Below are 22,420 nucleotides of genomic sequence, written 5' to 3' on the forward strand. Positions count from 1 at the left end.
CTGCTATAACAGAATACCTGAGACTGGGGAATTTGTAAAAACAAATTCATTGCCTCACAGTTCTGGAGGCTGAGAAGTCCTATATTCAGGGCTGGCATCTGGCAAGGGCCTTCTTGCTGCAACATCCCATGGCAGAAGGTGGAAAGGCAAAAGAGCAAGATGGGGCTGAACCTGCCCTTTTATTACAGTACCAATCCCATCCATGATGTGGCCTAATCACCTCTTAAAGGCCGCACTTCCCAGTAATACTACATTTACAATAAAATTTCAGCATGCATTTTGGACAGGACAAACATTCAAACCACAGCAACAGCTGACCTGCCCTCACCCCACCACATACAGATAGACCCATGAGGGGCTGAGATGATTAAGTACTAGGGGGTCTACTGCGTGCTTTGGCATGATTACCACGTGTTAAAACAAGTATTCTGCAGAGTTATAGAACTTCAGAAGTATATTGGTAAATCTGAAACTTTATTTTAAAATCAATGATAGGCCAGGTACAGTGGTTCATGCCTGTAATCCCAGCACTTTGGGAGGCTCAGGTGGGTGGATGACTTGAAGTCAGGAGTTCGAGACCAGCCTGACCAACATGGTGAAACCCTATCTCTACTAAAAATACAAAATTAGCCAGGCGTGGTGGCACACACCTGTAATTGCAGCTACCTGGGAGGCTGAGGCAGGAGAATCACTTGAACCCAGGAGACCAAGGTTGCAGTGAGCCAAGATTGTGCCACTGCACTCCAGCCTGGGCAACAAGAGCAAAACTCTGTCTCTAAATACTTAATAAAATCAATTACAGTGTTATTAATTTTTAATTTTAAGTTTTTAAAAGTCTGACTACAGTTTAGGAATAATACTTCCTCAGCAGTATCTCTTGCTAGAGTCCTCCTGCAGTCAAGATACTTGGTGTTTATAGTATTCCCTTAATCAGCACCTTCAGTTGAGGCCAGGGAAGGGGCAAGATTTTGGAGAAGGATCTAATTTTTCCTTAACAATTTTTTTTCTTCATCCCCACTATATTCTTTGACTGCATCAAAAATAATTTATTGCTGGCTGGGCACAGTGGCTCACACCTGTAATCCCAGCACTTTCAGAGGCCAAGGCGGGTGGATCACTTGAGGTCAGGAATTTGACATCAGCCTGCCCAATGTGGTGAAACCCCGTCTCTACTAAAAATACAAAAATTAGCCTGGTGTGGTGACTCACGCCTGTAATCCCAGCTACTGGGGAGGCTGAAGCAGGAGAATCACTTGAACCCGGTAGGCAGAGGTTGCGCTGAGCCGAGATCATGCCACTGCACTCCAGCCTGGGCGAGAGAGAGAGAATCCATCACACAAAAATAATAATAATAATAAATTGTTATTATTATTGCCGACATCATCGTATCGTACGTGATTGTCAGGGTTGTTTTGTTTTTTTCCTTCTCATAAAATGTTCAGGTGGCAAAGTTGACATTCTGTTTTGTTTTTGTTTTCATTTTGAGCCAGGGTCTCCCTGTATCACCCAGGCTGGAGTGCAGTGGCGCAATCTCGCCTCATTGCAACCTCTGCCTCCCAGGTTCAAGTGATTCGCCTGCCTCAGCCTCCCAGGTTCAAGTGATTCTCTTGCCTCAGCCTCCCAGGTAGTTGAGATCACAGACACCCACCACCATGCCCGGCTAATTTTTGTGTTTTTTAGTAGAGACGGGGTTTTCCCATGTTGGCCAGGCTGGTCTCAAACTCCTGATCTCAGGTGATCCGCCCGCCTTGGCCTCCCAAAGTGCTGGGATTACAGGCGTGAGCCACCGTGCCTGGCTGGGAAAGAAGAATTTCTAAATAAATACGCTTCATTTTGGATAGCTCAAGTGCTGTATTTCTAAAAATACTACATGTTTTAAAAAAAATAAGCCTTTTGCCCCATTTTCATTTTTGATGAACTGACAGTTTACAGAACACTTTCCTACATGTTGTTGTCCCCAGGACGTCCGTTGGTAGGCCCAGCCCCACTGAGTCCTGGGTTGATGGCACTCAGAGTGTCCTCTGGCAGAGTTGGAGGAAACTGAACTTGCCTGGAGATGCCCTGTGGAGGGATGATGCCCACATCTGCCTCAGAGAGGTAGATGCATCCAGAAGCTCCCAAGATGTGTCCCATAGTAAATAGTCTGGGCCCAATTAAAAGAGGCAGGAGGCTGGGCACAGTGGCCTGTAATCCCAGCACCTTGCTGTAATCCCAGCACCTTGGGAGGCCGAGGTGGGCCTCGGCCCACCTTGAGGTCAGGAGTTCAAGACCAGCCTGGCCAACATGGTGAAACCCCACCTCTACTAAAAATACAAGAAATTAGCCAAGCATGGTGGCAGGTGTCTGTAATCCTAGCTACTCAGGAGGCTGAGGCAGGAGAATTGCTTGTACCCTGGAGGTGGAGGGTGCAATGAACCGAGATCACGCCACTGCACTCCAGCCTGGGTGACAGAGTGAGGGAGACTCCATCTCAAAAAAAAAAAAAGAGAGAGAGAAGCAGGAGTGGAGAATTTCTAACGCTTCTCTCCTGGAATACCGTTTGGGGTCCTTTTCCCCGGACACTGTCGCACCATCAAGTAGCAGAGGAGGAGATGGTGCACGGGTGGGAGCTGAGCAGCTCTGTACATCTCGGCTCCGAGTGACAGCAGTCTCATGTCTTCGGCGGCTGGGAAGGTGTAGGTGAAAGGGTACGAAGGTGCAATTATATAGGATCAGTAAGTCTAGAGAAGGCATGTACAACATGAGGACTGTCATTAATAACACTGCATGTGTACTGGGAATTTGCCAAGAGAATAGATTTTAGGTGCTCTTACCACAAAAAAGAAAGGTCAAAGCCAGGCACGGTGGCTCGTGCCTGTAATCCCAGCACTTTGGGAAGCCAAGGAGGGCAGATCATCTGAGGTCAGGAGTTCGAGACCAGCGTGGCCAACATGGTGAAACCCCATCTCTACTGAAAATACCAAAAATTAGCTGGGTGTGGTGGCAGGCGCCTATAATCCCAGCTACTCGGGAGGCTGAAGCATGAGAATCGTTTGAACCCAGGAGGCAGAGGCTGCAGTGAGCTGAGATCGCACCACTGTACTCCAGCATGAGTGACAAAGCAAGATTCCATCTCAAAAAAAAAACAAAAAAAAAAAGAAAAAAGAAGGAAAAAAAAAAAACTGACCGAGCATAGCAGCTCACGCCTGTAATCCCAGCACTTTGGGAGTCTGAGGCAGGTGGATCATCTGAAGTCAGGAGTTCAAGACCAGCCTGGCCAACATGGTGAAACCCTGTCTCTACTAAAAATACAAAAAATTAGCTGGGCGTAGTGACAGACACCTGTAATCCCAACTACTGTGGATGCTGAGGCAGGATAATTGCTTAAACCCGGGAGGCGGAGGTTGCAGTGAGCGAAGACTGCTCCGCTGCCCTGTAGTCTGGGCAACACAGTGAGACTCCATCTCAAAAAAAAAAAAGTTTATTACTAATATACTAATGTTCTAATGTACTACAACTGATCGTAGCTAGCATGCCTACCATTTAGCTGTTTGCTGTAGCAATTTGTTACATTCCTAGGAAACCTTAAGCTATGAAAGAAAAAAAAAAGTCTCATTCTACAAACAACCATTTCAGGGGAGAAGCAGGGAAGTATTAGGGGCTAGAGTGTTATTTGAAACACTTTTCCCTCCATAGGAATTAAAGTTTTTGTCATGGCCATCAAGGTTAAACCTTACTGAATAAATCTATTATATTTACTTGCTCCACTGTCCACCTACCACCCCCAAAATACGGTGTTGTCTGCCAGCCAGTCCATATGATTGTGTAAATCCATCCCTCACCATGGGCTGCTTGGTTTCTGCGTCTCCTCATTCATATTCTTAAAAGAACATTCAAGTGGCCGTTGGTCATCCAGTGGATTTCTGGTGACAGATGTTCATGTCTTTCTACTCAGCTATGGCAGGGGGACAGCCCACGGGAATCATTTCCTTTGAGGTTTGGCAAGAGCCATGAACTGCTGTATTTCACAAAGAAGAGGGCTGCGGTAGACTAGTTGCACAAAAGCATCACCAACATTCTTTTGTTTTTTGAAATGGAGTCTCGCTCTGTCACCCCGGCTGGAGTGCAGTGGTGTGATCTCGGCTCACTGCAACCTCGACCTCCCAGGTTAAAGCGATTCTCCTGCCTCACCCTCCCAAGTAGCTGGGACTACAGGTACCCACCACCATGCCTGACTAATTTTTGTATTTTTAGTAGAGACGGGGTTTCACCATATTGGCCAGGCTGGTCTCGATCTCCTTACCTTGTTATCTGCCTGCCTCGGCCTCCCAAAGTGCTGGGATTACAGGCGCGAGCCACTGAGCCTGGCCTGTAACACTCATTCCTTACACTGAGTTGTTACCAGAATGTCAGAACAGTCACAATTTTATTTTTCTTTGATAAGAACCCTCAAACTGCGTATTTGTGTGACATCTTTAAAATCTTCTTTCCTTAGAACGCCTGACAGACAATCTCAGAGTTGGACAGACATCCATAGTTGCTGCTCAGATGTTTCTTTTTTTCAGAGTTTTGCTGCTAAGAATATCTCCTCAACATTTGACTTCATTGTGGCCAATAATGGTCTCTGAATTGGTGAGTACAAGTATTGTAAGTTTGAAAGCAAGGTTGGAGCTTTTTAAAATGCTTTCTCAGTAACATATAACATACTATTTCATATATATCCCATTTTATCTAAAAATTATTTTTAATCGGGTTGGTAGCACATGGTTAGCTCTTGGTTAAATAGAGAATATTTTACCCTATGATCATATTTGATCTCTCACCCTGTCAGTAATTCCAACTAACTTGTACCATTGGATAATATTTACTAGTTTTTTTATATACTATAAATTTGGGCCGGGCGTGGTAGCTTATGCCTATAATCCCAGCACTTTGGGAGGCCAAAGTGGATGGATCACTTGAGCTCAGGAGTTCGAGACGAACCTGGGCAACATGATGAAACTCCCTTGTCTACAAAAAAATACAAAAATTAGTTAGACATGGTGGGAAGTGACATCTGCAGAAGGTTGAGGCTGCAGTGAGCCATGATTGTACCATTGTGCTCCAGACTGGGTGACAGAGTAAGACCCCATCTTATTCATTCATTCATAAATTAATCGATTTTTAAAAACAAATAAGTAAAAAAAAAATTGGGGTAGGTTTAGTCTCTCTCAGATAGTAACTTGAATGCTTTTTTTTTCAGATTCAGACATTCACACAGCTTGAAGAAGATCTGAAAGACGAAGATGAGTCATTGAGGTAAGCAGTACAAGATCTGTGCACAGGCGGAAAAGATGGTCACGATTAAAGGCCATCACTTTAGATGTAGGGTTATCTAATGTTAAATGCTGTTTTCTTGAAGCACTTGTGAAAGGACCAGCTATTCCAAACATTTCTTTAAAGGAAAATTATTCTGAGGGACATGTCATAGGTGAATGGACTATAACAGCTCGGAAGGAATTTATAACAAGCGTTTCTTTGCAAATTTACAGAAGCAGCAACAAAGTAAACAGAACGAAAGGTTCAGTCTCGGATGCAAATGGACCCTCAGTGGGGGAGATACCCCAGAGTGAACTCATCTTGTATTTATCAGCTTGCAAATTCTTGGACACAGCGCTTTCTTTTCCACCTGACAAGATGCCATTATTTCAAATGTAAGTCAGACAGGATCATGTGTCCTTTTCTGAAGCAGGAGATTTTGTTTTTTTCCTTTTAAGCACTTTCACTTGCTTTTCATAGACAGTTTATGGGAAACCACCATCTGGGTTTCTAGTGACAGCTGAGCCAGCTCGGAATACCGAGTTTCAGATTACTTGCAACATCTGTGGCTCTGCGAATGTGGCTAACAGGAGCGTTTGAGTGTGTTTCTATGGGGGGTGTGTGTGTGTGGTTTTTGCTACCGAATGCTTATAAAACAGGGCTTACCCACTGGTGGTCCTCACCGCCTTTGTGTAGACCTTTTTGTCTGTTCAGTTAGATAAGAATGCGTTTATTTGGAGCCTGCCATCTCCGATTCACTTTGCCCCTTAGGCTTATGTTTCCTGCAGGCTTAGCACAGCTGCTCATTTGTTTAATTTCATGATCAGCCCCAGAGGCTATTTCTCTCTCTCCTACCCCCACAAAGAGAGTAAGCATATAGAAATGTTTGTGGTTAAAGAGTGGGTTCTCTTAAATGCACACTGCTAAGTGAAAGAAGCCAGTCTGAAAAGGCTATACACTGTATGATTCCAACCATGTGACGTTCTGGAAAAGGCAAAACTATGGAGGCAGTAAAAAGAATCAGTGGTCACCAGGGGTTGGGGATAGGGAGGCAGGGATGGATGGGTGAAGCACAGAGGATTTTTAGGGCAGTGAAATTATTGCATACGGAGCTATAATGGTAGATCCATGTCATTGTCCATTTCTCCAAACCCATACAATGTACACCACCAAGAGTGAACCCTGATGTAAACTCTGGACTTGGGGGGATAATGGTGAGACAGTAGAGGTTCTCCAGTTTTAACAAATGTACCGCTGTGGTGCAGGATGTCAATAATATGGCAGGCTTGTATGTGTGTAGGGATGGGATATACGGGAACTGTACTTTCTGCTCCATTTTCCTGTGAACCTAAAGCTGTTCCACAAAAGAAAGTCTTTTAGTTTTTAAAAAGCAGGTTCGGGCCGGATGTGGTGTCTCACACCTGTAATACTAGCACTTTAGGAGGCTGAGGCGGGTGGATCACCTGAGGTTGGGAGTTTGAGACCAGCCTGACGAATATGGCGAAACCCTGTCTCTACTAGAAACACAAAAATTAGGCCCGGTACGGTGGCTCATGCCTGTCATCCCAGTACTTTGGGAGGCTAAGGTGGGTAGATCACCCGAGGTCAGGAGTTTGAGACCAGCCCGACCAATATGGAGAAACCTCGTCTCTACTAAAAATACAAAATTAGCCAGGCGTGGGGTCATATGCCTGTAATCCCAGCTACTCGGGAGACTGAGGCAGGAGAATTGCTTGAAACCGAAGGCGGAGTTTGCGGTGAACCAAGATGGTACCACTGCACTCCAGTTTGGGAGAAAGAGCGAAACTCCGTCTCAAAAAACAAACAAAAAAAAGTGGAGGCTGGGCACAGTGGCTCACGCCTGTAATCCCAGCACTTTAGGAGGCTGAGGCAGAGAACTGCTTGAACCCGGGAGGCAGAGGTTGCAGTGAGCCAAGATTGCACCACTGCACTCCAACCTGGGCAACAGAGCGAGACTCTGTCTCAAAAAAAAAAAAAAACTGGGTTCTGATATATGCGAATGTGCATAGCAGCGTTATTTATAATAGGCAAAAAGTGGAGACAACCCAAACGGCCATCAGCTGATGAACAGATAGATAACGTGACATATCCATTCTGTGGAATACGGTTCAAAAGTGAAAAGAATTGAAGAACGGAGACACGCTGGAACCTGGATGAACCTGGAAAATATGATGCTAAGTGAAAGCCGAAACAAGGGAACACATAGTGTATGATTCTGCTCATATGGAATGTCCACGATGAGACAGAGTGTGGATTAGTGGGTGCCTAGGTCTCAAGGGCATAGGGGGTTGGGGTGGTGATGGCTGAGTGGGGCAGGATTTTTTTTGGGGGTAATGAAATACTCTAGAATTGATTGTGATAATAGACGTGCAACTCTATGAATATAATAAAAGGCATTGAGTTGTCCATATTACATAGATACAGTATGTGAGTGATATCTTAATAAAACTAATTTTAATGACACTGAAGGGCTCTTACCAGCAGTCCTGACCTTCCGTTTGTTCCCCGCAGTTATAGGTGGGCATTTATTCCAGAAGTGGACACAGAGGACCCTGCCTTCCTGTCGGATATAGAGGAGAATCACCAAGAATGCAAACCCCACACTGTCAAGATTCTAGAACTTCTAAAACTAAAGTTTGCGGTAAGTGCTTTTCTTTTCTCTTTTTTTTTTTTTTTTTTTTTTTTTTTTTTTTTTGAGGCAGAGTTTCACTCGGCCACCCAGGTTGGAGTGCAATGGTGTGGTCTTGGCTTACTGCAACCTCCACCTCCCAGGTTCAAGTGATTCTCCTGCTTCAGCTTCCTGAGTAGCTGGGATTACAGGAATGTGCCACCACACCTGGCTAATTTCGTTTTTGTTTTGTTTTATTTTGTTTTGAGATAGAATCTCACTCTGTTGCCCAGGCTGGAGTGCAGTGGCGCAATCTCAGGTCACTGCAACCTCAGCCTCCTGGTTTCAAGCGATTCTCCTGTCAGCCTCTGGAATAGCTGGAACTACAGGCACATGCCACCATGTCTGGCTAATTTTTGTTTTTTTGTTTTGGGGTTTTTTTTTTTTTTTTTGAGACGAAGTCTCACTCTGTTGCCCAGACTGGAGTGCAGTGGGGGGATCTCAGTTTACTGCAACCTCCACCTCCCAGGTTCTAGCAATTCTCGCACCTCAGCTTCCCGAGTAGTTGGAACTACAGGCACGCGCCACCACACTTGGGGCTAATTTTTGTATTTTTAGTAGAGACAGGTTTTCACCATATTGGTCAGGCTGGTCTCGAACTCCTGACCTCAGGTGATCCGCCTGCCTCAGCCTCCTGAAGTGCTGGGATTACAGGTGACAGCCACTGTGCCCATCCTGCTTTTCTTTTTAAAAATTATATTCATGAGGCTGGTAATCCCAGCACTTTGGGAGGCCGAGGCGGGCAGGTCACCGAAGGTCAGGAGTTCGAGACCAACCTGGCGAACATGGTGAAACTCCATCTTTACAAAAATACAAAAATTAGCTGAGCATGGTGACGGGTACCTGTAATCCCAGCTACTCAGGAAGCTGAAGCAGGAGAATTGCTTGAATCCTGGAGGCAGAGGTTGCAGTGAGCCGAGATCACGCCGCTGCACTCCAGCCTGGGCGACAGAGCAAGACTCTGTCTCAAAAAAAAAAAGGACCTTATTTCTTAGGTTTTGCCACATGCATGTGCTTCCCGGCCATCTCAAGTCCTCAGTAAAAGCGTATCATTGCTCTGGGTTTGTTTCTTCTGCAGGAAATCAGTAGCTCTGATGAGATCACCATGAAGACTGAGTTCCCGCTTCTGCGCCAACATTCTGTTTCCAGCATCAGGCAGTTGATGCCATTCTTCATGACTCTAAACTGTGCATTTAAAACCCAAAGACAGCTGCCTGCTGATACCCCAGGAGCTCCATTCTTGGACTTTCCTGTCACAGATAGCTCAAGGGTCTTAAAGCAACTGGAAGAATGCATCGAATATGATTTTCTGGAACATCCAGAATGTTAACCATGTGAGAGAGAATATGTTTAATCCACGTATTGGTACTTTACTGAAAACCAGGTTATATTCTAAAGAAGAAAGAAGGCAGGATAGCGCTTTTAAACAAGCCTATTTCCATTTTGAAAGTAGATTTCAGGCTAGGTGCGGTGGCTTACACCTGTAATCTCAGCACTTTGAGAGGCCAAGGCAGGTAGATCACATGAGGTCAGGAGTTCGAGACCAGCCTGACCAACATGGTGAGACCCTGTCTCTACTAAAAATACAAAAATTAGTCGGGTGTGGTGGCGGTGCCTGTAATCCCAGCTGCTTGGGAGGCTAAGGCACAAGAATTGCTTGATCCCAGGAGGTGGAGGCTGCAGTGAGCTGAGATCGCACCACTGCAGCACTCCAGCTGGGTGACAGAATGAGACCATCTCAAAAAAAAAAAAAAAAAGAAAGTAGATTTCAGCCAATTTGCTATTCAGCAACAGGACACACCTCCCTTAATGCCTTGTAATATATTTGAATCTGATTCTGCGTTTCTTCCTCAATTTATGTAATGAAAATAAAATTAATGTATCATCTGACAGTAGCACAAAATTTGTAATGTGAAGTATGAAGATAATGAAGAAGTTGTTTTCTTTGTTGAAGCAGTTATATGGGTCTTAGTATATTTCTCTAAAATTTAAACTTATTAAAAGAATGTTATTTTTAACCTTTCACACAAATGTCCTTTGAAGTGCTTATTTTGGTACTCCATTTTAAAACTAAAATACATTGTTTTCCGAGGACAATAATTGCCCCTTACCCATTCAGCAGAGGTAAGGTAACCTCAATGTATTCAAAGATAACCTCAATGAATTCAACCCTCACACATTAAAAATTACATGTTTCCTGGGCACGGTGGTTCATGCCTGTAATTCCAGCACTTTGGGAGGCCAAGGTGGGCAGATCACCTGAGGTCAGGAGTTCAAGACCAGCCTGACCAACATGGAGAAATCCCGTCTCTACTAAAAATACAAAATTAGCTGGGCATGGTGGTGCATGCCTGTAATCCCAGCTACTCAGGAGGCTGAGGCCGAAGAATCTCTTGAACCCGGGAGGTGGAGGTTGCCATGAACAAAGATCGTGCCATTGCCACTTCCAGCCTGGCAACAAGGGTGAAATCCATCTCAAAAAAAAAAAAAAAAATCAACGTTTGCACAGTTTAACAAACATTAGTACAGGGTTTTAAATTTCTGACAGCACGTTCTGTTCTGTTCTTTTTTTTTTTCTTTTTTCCCCGTAAACGTTTAAAATATATTTCTAAACAGAATGGGCCGATTCAGTCACAGTAACTGTTGCTCTCCATAGCAGAGCAACCCACAAAGACAGAACTGACTTTTTTCCCATAATCAGGGGTGAAAAATATACAACTTGTTTCTGAACCAAAACCACAATTTCTGCAGTTTAAAATGTTTCACTGCTAATATGGCCCTGGTAGAAATTATGTAGTTTCCTTTCTTTAAAAAAAAAAAAATTTAAAAATTTCCTAAGACACTAAATCCTCAATCTGGAATGTAGATTCTGATCACAAAGCAGCTCAGTTAACCTAAAAAACAAAAAATTCCCATCACCTGTCTCAGGGGAGCCTGAAAGGAGAGGTGTGGGGAGCCCCAGCTTTGGTATGGAGAGTCACGGCCCCTTGAACCAGACAGAGACCGTGAGTAGCCATAGCTGGTGCTTCTTTCAGGATAAACTCGGATGTAGGAAGTTTCACCCTCATGAGAGCAGAATTTGGTGTCATCCAGTTTACGCAGGGCATATTCCATGTCTTCTTTTCTGGGATACTCAACCATCCCCACTCCATCCTTCTGCACATCAGCGTAACAGACATCCGGGCTTCTCGCATGTGATCCTTCAGGTCCTGCCAACTGCCTGATGGAGGAAGTCCATTTCTTCCATAAATAACATCCTGTGCATCTCCGGGGTCCTCGAAGCGCCCGAAGGCGAAGGGCACAAGACCGTGCCGGTACTTGAGCTCGATCTCGCGGTTGCGGCTGTACTTGTAGCACAGGTCCTCCAGGTCCGTCTCGCGCACGTCGGTCGGAAGGATCCCCACGTAGATGCGCCCGTAGATGCGCCGGTCGCCCTCCCAGAGGCGCTGTCCGCCCAGCCCGACACCCACCCGCACAGCCAGACGCCGCGGGCCTGCCGCAGCCCGCATCAGCCTGCATCGCTGCTGCCGCCGCCTCAGCATGGTCCCACCCGCAGCGTCTTTTTTTTTTTATTTATTTTTTTTTTATTTTTTATTTATTTATTTTTTTTGAGACAGAGCCTTGCTCTGTCACCTGGGCTGGATGCAGTGACGCGATCTCGGCTCACCGCAACCTCCGCCTCCTGCATTCAAGCCATTCTCCTGCCTCTGGCTCCTGAGTAGCTGGGATTACAGCTATGTACAGCGATGTCTGCAAAGATAGGGATTTAACAGCACTCATATCTTCATGTTCATAAAACAGTCCTACACGCGTGATGTACGTCTAAATCTTTCCTTTTGTCACAGGATATAGCACAGTAGTTAAGGATATAGCCTCCGCAGTGCCTGGGTTTGACTCAGCCATGTACTGGTCTGCGCATACTTTGTGTCTCAGTTTCGTCATCTTTAAGGTAGGAGTATCAATGGTAACTACCTCTTACAGTGGTAGCAACTAACCAGCTCTGCCACTCCTGTGATCTTTAAGCAGTTTTTATCACACACCCAGCAGTAAAAATTAAGTTTCTCTCCAGCCCCAATATCTATAAGCTATGTGTTACATTAATTTACATGGGTTCCAACATGTGTATTTTATAAAACAGAGGATGAGGATTTTAAAAGTATGAGGACTGGGGCCGGGTGCAGTGGCTCACACCTGTAATCCCAGCACTTTAGGAGGCCAATGCAGGCGGATCACGAGGTCAAGCTATGGAGACCATCCTGGCCAACATGGTGAAACTCCATCTCCACTAAAAAAACAATTATCTGGGAGTGGTGGCACGTGCCTGTAGTCCCAGCTACTCAGGAGGCTGAGGTAGGAGAATCACTTGAACCTGGGAGATGGAGGTTGCAGTGAGCAGAGATCACACCACTGCACTCCAGCCTGGCAACAAGGCAAGATTCCATCTCAAAAAAAAAAAAAAAAAATATGAGGACGGGCCAGTCATGGTGGCTCATGCCTGTAATTCTAGCTTTGGGAGGCCGGGGCAGGAGGATTACTGGAGTCCAAGAGTTTGAGACCAGCCTGGGCAACATGGCAAAACCCTGTCTCTATAAAAAATACCAAAAAAATTAGCCAGGTGTGGTGGTGCAAGCCTGTAGTCTCAGCCACTTGGGAAGCTAAGGCAGGCAGATTAAGCCCCGAAGGCAAAGGTTGCACTGAGCCGTAATCACCCCACTGCACTCCAGCCTGGGTGACAGAGCGAGGTTCTGTTTCAAAAACCAGAAAAAATAAAGACAAACAAAATTACCAGTTTGTTCTTTTTAGTTTTTAGAGATAGAGTCTTGCTGTGTCACCCATGCTGGAGTACAGTGGCATGATTATAGCTCACTGCAGCCTCGAACTCTTGGGCTCAAAGCGATCCTCCTGCCTCAGCCTCCTGAGTAGCTGGGACTACAGGTGCACACTACCATGTCCAGTCAACTTTTTGATTGTTAGTAGAGATGGGTGTATTAGTCTGTTTTCACACTGCTATAAAGAACTACCTGAGCATGGGTAATTTATAAAGAAAAGAGATTTAATCGACTCACAATTCTCCATGGCTGGGGAAGCCGCAGGAAACTTACAATTATGGCAGAAGGCAAAGGGGCATATATAGCAAGGCACATCTTACAAGGCACATCTTACATAGCGGCAGGAGACAGAGTGAAGGGGGGAACTGTCACACACTTTAAACCATCAGATCTCATAAGAACTCACCATCATGAGAACAGCGTGGGGAAAACTGCCCCTTGATTCAGTCACCTCCCACCAGGTCCCTCCCGCAACAGCAACACTTGGGGATTACAATTCTATATGAGATTTGGATGGGGACAGAGCCAAACCATATCACAGGGATCTCTCTATGTTGTCCAGGTCAGTCTCCTGGGCTCAAGAAATCCTCCTGCCTTGGCATCCCAAAGTCTGAGGTGTGAGCCACCACATATGGCCTGATATTTTTTTCTTAGCCCCCAACAATGAGCTTCTGCACCCTCTTTGGAGACAACTGCTGTAACTCAGTTTGTCCCAGAAGTAGGCCATATGTGGCCGTAGGACCAAAGAGTCGCTACACCGAGGGCAGGCAGTGTTTTGGAAGGGCTGGTGTTTGCCAAGGGTGGCTGTGGCAAACAATGAGAACAGACTGGGAATTCTCACTGAGCAGGGAGTTGAACACACGGAGCTTCAGGGAGTGCTGGTGTGGGCATAGCCCGTGTGTATGTGGGCAAGAAATGAGCCCTACCGTAGCAGCCAGGGTGGTGCTCAGGACTTCATGTGCATGATTTCATTACCACCCCTCAGAAAGTAGGGACCCTTAGCCCATTCTACAAAGCCAGCAGAACTAAGGCTCAGAGAAGCAGGGTGAAGAATCGAAACCTAGGTCTCTCACTAGCGCTCTATGTTGTCAACCGCAGTGCTGAGAAAGTTAAACAGGAACCATTGAGCTGGGGCTGTCTGGTCATGTGTGGAAGAGACAGTTTCTGAAACTGCCCCACCCGGTTACGACTTCCTGCTAAACCAGCTCCTGCCAAGCCCACAGCAGAGATGGGAGATCATACACAGAGAGGAGGTTCCCCGCTTACAAGGTGTGATGAGGTGTGTTTTAAAGGAGAGCAAGCTTTACTTTCCAGTATTTGCACACAATGCCCAATTGAAAATTAGTAGAAGTAGCTGGAATCATGGAGATCATTGATGAAGACTGTAAAGTTTTAAACAACTGTCTTGCGGGACAGATAGTCTTCTGTGCTATTGGTCTTAAATGCTCTGAGGTAAAAAGAATGCAGCTGTCGGCCGGGCATGGTGGCTCACGCCTGTAATCCTAGCACTTTGGGAGGCCGAGGCAGGAGGATCACAAGGTCAGGAGTTCCAGACCAGCCTGGCCAATATGACGAAACCCCATCTCTACAAAAATTAGCCAGGTGTGGTGGTGTGTGCCTAAAATCCCAGCTACTCAGGAGGCTGAGGCAGGAGAATTGCTTGAACCTGGGAGGTGGAGGTTGCGGTGAGCCAAGATTGCACCACTGCACTCCAGCCTGGGCAACAGAGCAAGACTCCATCTCAAAAAAAAAAAAAAAAAAAAAAAGTTAACAATAGTAAAAGTTGTATGTATCTTTTACTACAGTGAAAAAAATTAAAAACAAAACACTGTGGGCTGAAAGTGGGGGCAGGGGAGACAAGTGTGATTGTTCTGCAGCTGGAGAGAGCCAGGGCTCCCCCTTCTCTGAGGAGCAAGCACCTGTCCCATCCTCAGAGGTGTTTTTTACCCCTAAGTCAACCAGAAGCAGATGAGAAGTAGCAAATTAAGCAGAAGCTTGCCCTTCAATGTTTTGGCTATAGAAATGGAAGTCGCTTGACATTTTACCCTAAACTGATGTTATAATAATGACTTTTGGGAACAGATGGCTCTTCTTTCTAGCCTCCTTCCTGGTGGCCACTTATTTGTCTCTTCTGCCTCCTTCAACCACTCAGCATTATCATCTCTTGCATTTCATAACATATGCCATTCCATCTGCTTGATATTATTTTATCCTCCTCCTCCACCTGGCAGAGTCCTAGTTAAGTCATTTGTTGGTTTATTTAACAAATAGATGGGAGCCAGTCTGAGATCTGGTTTTGAGAAGCTTCCTGCTCTCTTTCTGTACTTCCTCAGGTACAGGGAGGAACTTTGTCACAGGTGGCCTTATGATTGCACCTAAAAACGTAGTTGCCCACTGCTGGCTGTGAGGCAGGAGTACTTTTTGAAACAAACAGGGTCTATATCTTCAGTTCGTAGCAGTGTCTGGCATATATAGGTGCCCGGTACGTGACTAAATAAACATGAAGATTGATGTATCTGTCCAAGGTGGTGCTAGAAGGAAGAGGGAAGGTACTAAACCAAATGTTTAATCAATTCATTTGTAGGACTAGACAGGTGGGGGGCTCAGAGAACAGTGGGTTTTCTGCCCCAAACTTAGACATTTCATCATCTTAATAATCATCTCCCCAAGGCAGATGCTATTTCACTAATCACCCACCTTTTGCTCACGAGGATGCTCTTCCTGGCATGCTTTTTTTTTTTTTTTTTTTGAGACAGGTTCTTTCTCTGTTGCCCAGGCTGGAGTGCAGCAGCGTGATCTCGGCTCACTGCAACCTCCGTCTCCCGGATTCAAGTGATTCTTGTGCCTCAGCTTCCTGAGTAGCTGAGACTACAGGCATGCACCAGCACGCCTGGCTAAATTTTGTACTTTTAGTAGAGACGGGGTTTCACCATGTTGCCCAGGCTGATCTCGAACTCCTGACCTCAAGTGATGTGCCCACCTCGGCCTCCCAAAGTGCTGGGATTACAGGCATGAGCCACCATGACTGGCTCTTTTTTTTTTCTTTTGAAACAAAGTCTCGCTTTGGCTTTGTTGCCCAGGCTGAAGTGCAGTGTCGTGATCATGGCTCACTGCAGCCTCAACCTCCCAGGTTCAGCCTCCTGTGGAACTGGGACCACAGGCGTGTGCCACCATGCCCAGCGAATGTTTTATTTTATTTCATTTTATTTTGAGATGGAGTCTGGCTCTGTTGCCCAGGCTGGAGTGCAGTGGCTCAATCTTGGCTCACTGCAACCTCCACCCCCTGGATTCAACAATTTTCCGCCTCAGCTCCCAGAGTAGCTGGGATTACAGGCATCCGCCACCACGCCGAGCTAATTTTTCTATTTTTAGTAGAGGCAAGATTTCACCATATTGGTCAGGCTGGTCTCAAATTCCTGACCTCAGGTGATCTGCCCGCCTCGGCCTCCCAGAGTGCTGGGATTACAGGCATGAGCCACTATGCCTGTCCTGTTTTTTATTTTTTGAAGAGACTGGATCTCCCTATATTGCCCAGGCTGGTCTCAAATTCCCGGGCTCAAGCAATCCTCCCACCTCAATCTCCTAAAGTGCTGGAATTACAGGTGTGAGCCACCACACCAAGCTCCCTGACATGCTTTTTACCTCTTCCCTGCTGGTTCCAGGACTACCCAGCTTCGGTCCAACCCCACTAAAGCATCTCTGTGAAGACCACCCATGCTGTCTTCACTAGGCTTGTCCATAATTGTCACTGGACCCTTTGACAAGCAAACAGAACTCGGTGAACAGCTGCACTTCTTGCAGCTCTTTGTGTTATATGAATGGTACTGCGTTAAATAAGAAGGACTCAATCAAATATTGTTCCATGTTTCTCCTCGTATTATGTTTTGTTTGTTTCCATCTTATCCAAGAGAACAATCTAAATTTCATGGCTGGATGTGGTGGCTCACGCCTGTAATCCCTACACGTTGGGAGAGATCACTTGAGGTCAGGAGTTCGAGACCAGCCTGGCCTACATGGTGAAACCCTGTCTCTACAAAAAATACAAAAATTAACCGGCTGCAGTGATGCATGCCTGTAATCCTAGCTACTTGGGAGGCTGAGGCAGGAGAATCGCTTTAACCCAGGGGGGCAGAGGCTGCAATGAGCCCAGGTCGCACTACTGCATTCCAGTCTGGGTGAAAGAATGATACTCTGTCTCAAAAAAATAATAATAATAATAAATAAAATAAATTGTGTCAGGAAACAGACAAGTTGTTTAATGTTTTGGGAGGGGTAGTTCTTGTGGCCAGCTGAAGACGATGATTGGCCTAATAGCAATCGATTAGGTTAATACTGTTTGAAATGCTTGTTCCCCGGTGCCATAAAGAACTAGCACTTGAACATAAATTTAATTTACTCAGCAAGGCCATGTTTACTTCCTGCAGAAAGGGTACAGTCACCAGCAGTTTTGCCACACGAGTACACCGAACAAAGGAGACAGGGTCACTTATACTGCTGTGTCCGGTTTCCATTGGCTGAAATGGGACCTCACATTCTGTATCTGTCCCGATTGGCTAGCAACTTAGAACTTTTTAAAAGAGGCAAAGGTAGAGGAGAACAAAGGAAAGAGGAAGGCCAGGCGCAGTGGCTCACGCCTGTAATCCCTGAATTTTGGGAGGCTGAGGTGGGCAGATCACGAGGTCAGGAGATTGAGACCATCCTGGCTAACATGGGAAAACCCCGTCTCTACTAAAAATACAAAAAAAATTAGCCGGGCCTGGTGGCGGGCGCCTGTAATCCCAGCTACTCTGGAGGCTCAGGCAGGAGAATGGTGGGAATCCAGGAGGCGGAGCTTGCAGTGAGCTGAGATCGCGCCACTGCATTCCAGCCTGGGCGACAGAGCAAGAAAAGAAAGGAGGAAGTAACTTGTGGAATGCTGAGAAAGGTAAAAACACCTTCAAATAAGGAAGAGGAGCAGGCTATGACCTAATGCTTGTTTGGACAAGTATAAGCATGCCCAGGCAAATATTTAGGCTAATTTGTGGGAGCGAAGAACATAAAGTACATTGATTATCGCGGCTAGCAGATATTTGAGAATGTTAGCACAGGTCTTTGAATAAATTTTGCTTCTAAGAGAAGTTACTATTTATTCCTAATTAAATGGGGAGGAAAGTCTTTGAAGAGGAACCTCTGCTTTACTTTTTACAATTTGTACACATGAAGCTAGGCAGGCACCATGACACACCTGTAGTCCCAGTTACTCAGGAGGCTGAAGCAGGAAGATTGATTGAGACCAGGAGTTTGAGACAAGCCTTGGCAATGTAGCAAGACCACATCTGTACAAAAAATCAGAAAATCAGCTGGGCATGGTGGCACAAACCTGTAGTCCCAGCTACGCAGGAGGCTGAGGCAGAAAGATAACTTGAGCCCAGGAGTTCAAGGCTGAGGTGACTTATGATCGAGCCACTGCACTCCAGCCTGGGCAACAGAGTAAGACCCTGTCTCAAAAAAAGAAAAAAAAAAAAAAAATCTGCATAATCAATATCACAAGCAAGGTAAAAGATAAATGGCAAACAGAGAAAAATATTTCAGACTCCTATCACAAAGAGCTTATTTCTCCAATACTTGAAGAATGCCTACCAAAAGAAAAAAAGAAAAAGAAAAATGGGCAATGGATATAAATAGGGAGTTTACCAAAAAATACAATTGGCCTTTACACATGTAAAAATATGCTGAAATTTACAATGTTAGAAACAAATTAAAATTGTTCTGAGATACTATTCACTGATCATCTGCAGGTATCAATAAGGGAAAACAGGATACCCCATATATTGCAGGTGGGAATATAAATTGATTCAACCTCTCTGGAAGAAATTTGTCAATTTCTATCAAAATCACAAATGCATGTACCTTTTGACCCAGCAAATCTATTTCCAGGAATTTATCTGATATATGTGCATATGTGCAAAATGACTTATGTACAAGTTATACATTAAAGTAGTACTGGCCAGGTACGGTGGCTCACACCTGTAATCTCAGTGCTTGGGAGGCTGAGGCAGGTGGATCACAAATGAGTCAGGAGTTCAAGACCAGCCTGGCCATCATGGTGAAACCCGTATATACTAAAAATACAAAAATTAGCCAGACATGGTGGCATGTCCTTGTAATCCCAGCTACTCAGGAGGCTGAGGCAGGAGAATCTCTGAACCCGGGGGGTCGGAGGTTGCAGTGAGCTGAGACCGTGCCCCTGTACTCCAACCTGGTGACTGAGTGAGACCCTGTTTCAAAATAAATCAATAAATAAAATATAAAGTAGTACTGATAATAACGTAAGTTTGGAGACAAACTCTGTGTTCTCCAGTAGGAGACTGGCTAAATAAATTGTGATACATCAATTTAATGGAATGTTATGAAGCTGCAAAATACTGGGAGGAAGCTCTTTTTTTTTTTTTTTTTTTTTCCTGAGATGGAGCCTCGCTCTGGAGACTGGAGAGCAGTGGCACGATCTTGGCTCACTGCAACCTCTGCCTCCCAGGTTCAAGCAATTCTCCTGACTCAGCTTCCTGAGTAGCTAGGGTTATAGACGTGTGCCACCACGCCCGGGTAGTTTTTGTATTTTTAGTAGAGACAGGATTTCACCATGTTGGCCAGGCTGGTCTTGAACTCCTGACCTCTGGTGATCCGCCTGCCAAAGTGCTGGTATTACAGGTGTGAGCACCGGCCAGAGGAACTTCTCAATAGCCTTGTCTTTTGGCACACATGGGGCACAGTTTGTGCAGTGAATTGGCTGCATGTGGCCGCTGCCCCTTTTGGCAGGACCATTATTTGTTTCCTTTGTATCTTTAGTAGAGGCTGGGTTTCACCATTTTGGCCAGCCTAGTCTGAAACTCCTGACCTCAAGTGATCTGCCACCTCAGACTCCCAAAGTCCTTCTCTTTGTCATCTTGGAGGCGAGGACCCAAGAGAACAAATAGGGATTTGTTTGTTTTTCCTTTTTTTTTTTTTTTTTTTGAGACGGAGTCTCACTCTCTGTTGCCCGGGCATGGATGCAGTGGCTGGATCTCAGCTCACTGCAAGCTCCGCCTCCCGGGTTTACCGCCATTTCCTGCCTCAGCTCCCAGTAAGCTGGACTACAGGCGCCAGCCACCTCGCCTCAGCTCAGCTTTTTTTGTATTTTTTAGTAGACGACAGGGTTTCACCGTGTTAGCCAGGATGGTCTCGCAACTCCTGACCTTGTGATCGCCGTCTCGGCCTCCCAAAGTGCTGGGATTCAGGCTTGAGCACCGCGCCCGACCGGTTTTTTTTTTTTTTTTTTTAATTTTGTTTTGGGTTTTGTTTTGTTTTGAGACAGGGTCTCACCCTATTGCCCAGACTGGAGTGCAGTGGCAGGATCAAGGATCACTGGAGCCTCAACCTCTCTGGGCTTAATCGATCCTCCCACCTCAACCTTCCAAGTAGCTGGGACCACAGACGTGCACCACCACACCCAGCTGATTTTTAAAATATTTTGTAGAGACAGGGTTTTACTATGTTGCCCAGGCTGCTCTCAAACTCCTGGAATCAAGTGATCCTCCCACCTCAGCCTCCCAAAGTGGCAGGATTACAGGATTACAGGCATGAGCCACCATACCTGGAGTAGTTTTTATAATTTAAAAAAATCCTGGCTGGGCACGGTGGCTCACCCCTGTAATCCCAGCACTTTGGGAGGCCGAGGTGGGCAGATCACGAGGTCAGGAGATTGAGACCTTCCTGGCTAACACAGTGAAACCCCGACTCTACTAAAAATACAAAAAAAAAATAAGCCGGGCGTCGTGGCAGGCGCCTGTAGTCCCAGCTACTTGGGAGGCTGAGGCAGGAGAATGGCCTGAACCTGGGAGGCAGAGCTTGCAGTGAGCCAGGATCTCGCCACTGCACTCCAACCTGGGCAACAGAGCGAGACTCAGTCTCAAAAAAAAAAATCATTTTATACCAACCTCTTATAAGTTTAACCTCTACTTGATTGCCATCTGCTTCTCTTATATAAGTAAAACTTGGGAATGTAGAATTAATTTCACAGTATGTTATTATTGTGTTAAAAAAAAAAGTGGGGAAGTGGGACGGGCAAGAATTTGCATGTATAGGTATGTATTTGCTTAGACATGAATAGACTATTTTCTATTCCTATTGCTGCTGTAACAGATTACTGCAAATGTAGTGGTTTAAGACCACAGAATTCCGGGCTCGGTGGCTCACATCTGTAATCCCAACACTTTGGGAGGCTGAGGCAGGCAAATCACAAGGTCAGGAGTTCAAGACCAGCCTGGCCAACATGGTGAAATCCTGTATCTACTAAAAATACAAAAAATTAGCTGGGCATAGTGGCAGGTGCCTGTAATCCCAGCTACTTGGGAGGCTGAGGCAGGAGAATTGCTTGGACCCTGGAGGGGAGGTTGTAGTGAGCCGAGATCATGCCACTGCACTCCAGCCCAGGTGACAGAGTGAGACTCTGTTTCAAAAAACAAACAAACAAAACAACAACAACAACAACAACAACAAAACAAAAAAACCCAAGACTATAGAAATGTATTCTCTTCCAGTTCTGGAGGCCAGACGTCCAAAATGAGTTTCACTAGGCTGAAACCAAGGTGTCTACAGGGTCTTGATCCCTCTGGAGGCCCTAAGGACTCTAGGATGCAGTCACTTCCCTTTCTAGCTTTCAGAGCTGCATTACCTACATTCCTTGGGTCAAGGCCCCTTCTCCATTTTGAAAGCTAGAAGTGCAGCATCTTCTCGTCTCTCTCTGCTTCAGCAGTCAAATAACCTTCTGTTGGCTCATGCCTATAATCCCATCACTTTGGTAGGCTGAGGCAGGCAGATCGCCTGAGGTCAGGAGTTTGAGACCAGCCTGGCCAACATGGTGAAACCCTGTTTGTACTAAAAATACAAAAAATTAGCTGGGCATCGTGGTTTGTGCTATTAGTCCCAGTTACTCAGGAGGCTGAGGCAGGAGAATCACTTGAACCTGGGAGGCAGAGGTTGCAGTGAACTGAGATCATGCCATTGCATTCCAACCTGGGTGACAGAGTGAGATTTCATCTGAAAAATAAAAAATAAAAATTAGCTGGGTGTTGTGGCACATGCCTATAATCCCAGCACTTTGTGAGGCCGAGACGGGCGGATCACGAGGTCAGGAAATCGAGACCATCCTGGCTAACACAGTGAAACCCTGTCTCTACTAAAAATACAAAAATATTAGCTGGGCATAGTGGTGGGGACCTGTAGTCCCAGCTACTCGGGAGGCTGAGGCAGGAGAATGGCTTGAACCCGGGGGCGGAGCTTGCAGTGAGTCGAGATCTTGCCACTGCACTCCAGCCTGGGTGACAGAGCGAGACTCCGTCTCAAAAAACAAAAACAAAAACAAAAAAAAGACTCTAGCACCTTTTAAAGGTCTGAATAGGAAACATTGGTCATCTTTGTCTCTAAGGGTGGCCAGTATAAAGACTTCAAAAGAACCTTGGTTTCCACAATCTTTTTTTCTTTTTTTGTGAGATAGAGCCTCGCTCTGTTGACCAGGCTGGAGTGCAGTAGGGCGATCGCGGCTCAGTGCAACCTCCACCTGCTGGGTTCAACTGATTCTCCTGCCTCAGCCTCCTGAGTAGCTGGGATT

The 22,420-nt window shown here is 45.7% G+C and overlaps 1 protein-coding gene across 2 annotated transcripts in view; it reads left to right on the forward strand.

Moving 5' to 3' along the window:
• DOP1B (DOP1 leucine zipper like protein B) overlaps positions 1 to 9,991 on the forward strand; it is a 122,853-nt gene extending 112,862 nt beyond the window's left edge. The window contains exons 33-37 of one of the 2 annotated variants that reach the window (XM_017883968.1): positions 4,475 to 4,611; positions 5,222 to 5,277; positions 5,511 to 5,672; positions 7,810 to 7,939; positions 9,045 to 9,991. In XM_017883968.1, the coding sequence (XP_017739457.1) occupies positions 4,475 to 4,611; positions 5,222 to 5,277; positions 5,511 to 5,672; positions 7,810 to 7,939; positions 9,045 to 9,296 (737 nt within the window). In that variant the 3' untranslated portion in view covers positions 9,297 to 9,991. Of the gene's footprint in view, positions 1 to 4,474; positions 4,612 to 5,221; positions 5,278 to 5,510; positions 5,673 to 7,809; positions 7,940 to 9,044 lie in introns of those variants that run through there. The other variant, XR_001887647.1, reaches the window with a different exon arrangement.
• The last annotated feature ends 12,429 nt before the right edge of the window (positions 9,992 to 22,420 follow it).

The sequence above is a fragment of the Rhinopithecus bieti genome, unplaced genomic scaffold (assembly GCF_001698545.2).
Source record: "Rhinopithecus bieti isolate Rb0 unplaced genomic scaffold, ASM169854v2 scaffold_13207, whole genome shotgun sequence".
Taxonomy (NCBI): Eukaryota; Metazoa; Chordata; class Mammalia; order Primates; family Cercopithecidae; genus Rhinopithecus; species Rhinopithecus bieti.